Source organism: Pistacia vera, unplaced genomic scaffold (assembly GCF_008641045.1).
Source record: "Pistacia vera cultivar Batoury unplaced genomic scaffold, PisVer_v2 Contig145, whole genome shotgun sequence".
Lineage (NCBI taxonomy): Eukaryota > Viridiplantae > Streptophyta > Magnoliopsida > Sapindales > Anacardiaceae > Pistacia > Pistacia vera.
The window spans coordinates 140,182-145,360 of NW_022195521.1; the positions used below are offsets into that span (position 1 = coordinate 140,182).

The 5,179-nt window shown below is 42.9% G+C and overlaps 1 protein-coding gene across 1 annotated transcript; it reads right to left on the reverse strand.

Moving 5' to 3' along the window:
* Positions 1–667: 667 nt before the first annotated feature.
* LOC116123775 lies at positions 668–4,536 on the reverse strand. The gene is made up of 10 exons (XM_031409507.1): positions 4,420–4,536; positions 4,174–4,314; positions 4,015–4,092; positions 3,734–3,903; positions 3,523–3,604; positions 2,774–3,238; positions 2,588–2,707; positions 1,901–2,245; positions 1,658–1,795; positions 668–1,090 (listed from the first exon to the last, which is right to left on the reverse strand). Exons 1-10 carry the CDS (start codon positions 4,534–4,536, stop codon positions 668–670), a joined length of 2,079 nt encoding a protein of 692 aa, XP_031265367.1.
* Positions 4,537–5,179: the final 643 nt, after the last annotated feature.

A 5,179-nucleotide genomic window follows, 5' to 3' on the forward strand; every position in this document is an offset into this window, starting at 1 on the left:
TGTTTTCTTCTTAATCTTGAAGCCAAAGAGGATCTAGCAAATCCCTCTTTGGTTCTTTTGAGATTGTCTTCGTGTGGACTACGCAGGTTCGATCCTACACTTGGATCGGTAGCAAAACGTACGACCACAAATTTGGAGGAGCCTTCAACGTGCGTTTGTTTCTCTTAACTCATGTTGAATATTTATGCAGATTTTATTTAATATAAATTGTAAAATCATACCCTTGATCTTGGCTCATGTAAACGATCCTGTTATATTATATTTTTCGTTTCCGCTGTGTATTCGGGACCGTTTACTAACAATGAGAGCTGAGCCGATCCATGGTGTGAAGCTGACTAAGAGAAGCGAGCCAGAGAATGAAAGAGTGGCGTGGAATATGCCCTGGAAACCACAAGAGATGATGAATCGAGTTCACATCCCATTTGTCTCACAACACATTCCACGATGAATCAATAGAGAAACGCCCAGACGGGTGGCCCTTCCACACAAGATGGTTAGGAAGACTCACTGAAGGCTGCACTGTAATGGAGTCCTAGATATGCTGAAGGTCGGCACTACCCGAAAGAAAATCCCACAAACCGTCTGGAATAATGTTTGAAACCCGAGCATCCCATGGCAAACCAGTGGAAGTCAAAGTTCTAAAAGGGAGTAAGTCACACAAAGGTCCCTACGGCAGCCAGTAATCTCGCCATAACATGGTGTCTCTACCATCACCAATACAAGTCACAATAAGACCCTGGCACCAAACCTTGCTAAGTAAAATCTTCCTCCAAGCCCATGAAGCCCCAGACGTAACTCGAATGTGCCAAAAAGACTGACCATGGAGGAGAACCAAACGAGCCCAAGAGGACCATACAGAAGACCTATCATTAAGTAGTCTCCACACGTGCTTAAGAATAGCCGCTCTATTCCAATCTTGGATCCTCTTAATCCCCAGCCCATCCTCTCTCAATGGATAGCAAACAGAAGACCATGCAACCTTGGCACTAGAAGGCGACAATGAAGTACCCATCCAAAGAAATGATGCCAAAATACTCTCAATCTGTCTAACTGTAGCTGCCGGCAAAAGAAACTTAGATGACCAATATACCTATATGGAGAATAGCACTGACTTGATCAGTTATAGTCTGCCTGCATAGGTCAATGATGCCGATGTCCATAGCCTAATCTGAGACAAAATTCACTCTAACAGAGGCCTACAATCAGAATGTTGAAGTCGGGTAGAGATCAGAGGAACCCTTAGATATCTGATCGATAACTAGCCCAACTAGAAACCCATGATTAGACTGTAACCCAATCTGCTTCTCATCTGTAACCCTAGAAAGAAACAACTGGCTCTTCTCTGCATTAGTCACCAACCCAGAAACCTTGGCAAAATAATCCAAGGCCGATTTGATCAGGCTAACAGAGGAAGCATCTGCTTGACAAAACACCATCAAATCATCTGCAAAAGACAAATGAGTAATAGTTGCCTGCCTACACCTCCAATGAGTTTCCCAAAAGATACCACTAACCCCTCCATAGCCAACACAAATAGGTAAGGGGAAAACGGGTCCCCCTGTAGAACACCCCAAGAGGACCTAAAAATACCGTGAAGCTCTCCGTTCGGGGCAACAGAGAAATACTATGTAGAGATACATGTCATGATCCACCTCACCATACGCTCGGGAAACCCCACAGTACGCAGTCCCGAAAGGATGAAATCCCAATTCACAGTATCAAAAGCTTTCCGAATATCAACTTTAAGGACACATCGAGGTGAAGTACCCCCAAGATGATAATTCTGCAAAAGCTCCTGAGTCAACAGAATATTATCAGAAATCCTTCAACCCAGGACAAAAGCCGACTAGGAACTCCCAATAACATCCAGAAACACTACTTTAAACCGATTCACTATCACCTTAGGCATGCACTTGTAAAATACATTACAACAAGATATCGGTCTAAAGTCCGTCATACGACTCCGGCTCTCCACCTTAGGAGCCAAAGCAGTCCTTGTGGCATTAACACATCTTGGCATTTCATTAGTAGTAAAAAAATGTCTCACTGCATCTCTAATATCTATACTAATAATATCCCATGCTCGCTTAAAAAACAAAGAAGTATATTTGTTCAGACTAGGGGCTTTATCATCCGGGATTGAGAATAAAGCAATCCTAATCTCATCATCAGTGATATGAGCAGTCAATGGAGAAATCATATCAGGAGAAATGCACCCAAAAAAATACCTAGAAGCCTCTGTGATCTAAGGTTGAGTACGGGCAGCAAGAAGATCCTTAAAAAAAACCCACCGCCAAATGCCCTAAACCTTGACTGTCGGTAATATGGGTACCATTCCCATCAGTCAAACCGTGGACGCGGTTCCGAACCTACCTATGGATCAATGACTTTTGAAAAAACTTAGTATTCAGATCCCCTAAGTTCAGCCACTAAACACGAGACCGCTACTTAAAAAAAGCCTCCTCATCTCAACAAAGATTGAAATACTAGTTGGCAAGGTTCCTCTCCTCAGTGATACACTCAGTAGAAAAGGGGTCCAATCCAAATTTTCTTAGGCTGTTGCCCACTGAGACCAGGCCTCAATTACCTGGCTAGAGATATGGCTAGAAACCCTAATATGTAAAGATTTGAGCTTCCATTTCAATAACCCCAATTTCTGCGTAAGACGGAACATAGGATTGCCTACAATAGGCTTGTCCCAAACTGCCTGAACAATATCCATAAAATTTGCATGATCAGCCCAAAAATTTAGAAATTTGAAAGGGGATGGTACCTTGCCATGATGGGGACCAAACCAGACAACCATAGAACTATGATTTGAGACATCCCAAGGTCGAAACTCTAAAACTATGTTCGGTCGATAGGGAAACCAAGAAGGTGATGCAAAAACCCAATCGAGCTTCCGTAAAATAATCCCATCGCCCCGCTGACTATTATGCCAAGTATACCGAAGCCTAGTAAAAGGAACCCCAATCAACTCAGCATTATGGATACATTGGCCAAAATCATCCGTATAACCATACCACGGAGGATCATCACCCACTTTGTCAGAGGCTCCCAAGATGGCATTAAAATCACCCAACACAAGCCACAGGAGCCCCATCGAATCAAACTCTACTGACTGATCCCTAAGGAAATCCCATAGATTGCGGCGATTCCTAGGGTCGTTAGAACCATACACAAAAGTAATCCCAAAGGAGAACCCCTCGAAAACATGAGTAACCCTACAAGTAATCTCCTGAAAAGAGCAATAAAGGCTATTTATAGAGTAAAGAGAAGGATCCCAACATACCAGAACTCAGCAGGTAATAGAATCCATCGTATTTGACAAAAACTACCATGAAGGACAAACTGCCGAAACCACCGACTGTAGATGAGACTACTCAACCTTAGTCTCTAACAAACCAATCAAACCCAAAGAAGAGGCAGAAATCCAATTCCCTATCATTGGAATTGGGATTGAAACAAGCTAAAAAATCACTTCAGCCTAAGCCCTCACTTTCCCTGACATTTCCCCTTTACCAGGGGTGGCAAGGAAACTGATCCAGATAAGGTAGCATCTGGTGCCTGGAGATCATCACTATGCAGAACAAGCGAGGGAAACCTGTTGGAGGAAGTATATTGCCTACTCCCAGAACTTATAAAGGAAATCTGAGTGTTTAGCGTGCAATTTGTGAAACCTATAATGCGATCTTGCTAATCCTCAATAGGAAAAGGTGAATCATGTTTCGACCCCGATTCAGAGCCAGAAAATTCACCTCTGCTTGCACGAACAGTCTGCTGATACGAGACCAGAGCCAAAGAAGCATCCATATCTCTAATTGTACTCAGAACTGAAACTCTAGCTGGTATGGGAACATCCCTTTTCTGCTTCCTCTCTCTGATGGGATCAGTAGTGGTTGGCTGCCTCAAAGGCTCGCAATCCTCAGATCACACTACAATAGCTTTCCCCGGTGCCTTCTAGAGGCTAGTAACTATCTTACTCTTACCCTGAGCCATAGTTGTAGTAGGTACCTCTAGTTGGTGACAAACATGGCCAAAAACACAGCACTTAAGGAACCTCTTGGGGGTCCACTCATATTCCACTATAATCTGAATGGGTTCAGCAGATAACAGGCATTGAAATTCAAAATGGCACTTTAGAGGCTTTGCTGCATCTATCTCAAAACATACTCGGGCATAATCTAAACGGGTCCGCTTAGAAGTTGTCTTATCACTCGACAGCGGTTGACCCAACATAGAAGAAACCATGCAGAGTCCTTTGTGAGACCACAAAGGATAAGGCAACCCATGCAAACGAGCCCATACCAAAACCTTAGAGATGCAGCTTTTATCAAAAGAAAATTAAGCATGCCATTGTTGCAGAACAATAGACTTGCCCCCAAACATCCACGACCCTCTCTCTAGGATTGAATGCACTGCATCCTCATCCCTAAATCTGAAGATGAAAAAACCAGTACCAGTGGACATAACATCTTCCAACGCTACAGCTTCCCATGCACGGAAAGCAATTGAGCGGACAGCATGAAATGGCATAGAATACCCCAGGAAATAACCCACAATACAGTGAAGCCATTCAATATCATTGTCATCAATAACATTATCCAGGATATGTAAAATGTCATCCTTAATATCAAGGTCCACAACTTCAAGGTGAAGTGGGACCCGACCTCTGTCACTCTAACCTTATCCGCCCAAGAGGAGGACACTTCTGATGTGCTCTTACCCATACTTTTCTTTTCTAAAACTGGCTTAGAAATTGGCTTTTTTTCACGGGGCTCATAAGACGCCTAATTGAGTTTGAAAAGCTGCTTAGACTTCGGCATTTTTAAGCCATTAAAAGATTGCAATGATGAACCTGCAATATCATTAGATTCAAACTCAAGAAAACCAAAGGAAGAGTTTTTGTGATGAAAAACCTTGGCTCCTTGAATCACCACATTTGAGAAAGCGAATAACAAATACTTGTCATCCATCCATGGCTCCAAATCTCCAATCCATAAAGATTTCCCCAAATTTCTAGAATTTTGTGGTTGCTGGGAGCTAATGGAGGTAGTGTTTAAAGTTTTGGTTTGGGTTGGGTGTGGCACGGTGTTATTTGGGAGTAAGGGATTTGGTTCGGATATTTTGTTGAACACTTGGTGCCAGGAAAAAAATGTGTGCTTTAGGTGAGTTTAAA

Bases quoted from the DNA above. Each gene is read 5' to 3' on its own strand.
- LOC116123775 (XM_031409507.1), bottom strand. From the start codon at position 4,536: ATGCCATTTCATGCTGTCCGCTCAATTGCTTTCCGTGCATGGGAAGCT. The intron at 3,239-3,522 runs GTAAAGGGGAAA...TGCTCTTTTCAG, and splicing joins CAGTTTCCTTGCCACCCCTG to GAGATTACTTGTAGGGTTAC. The intron at 1,796-1,900 runs GTGATAGTGAAT...CTGTTGACTCAG, and splicing joins TTTACAAGTGCATGCCTAAG to GAGCTTTTGCAGAATTATCA.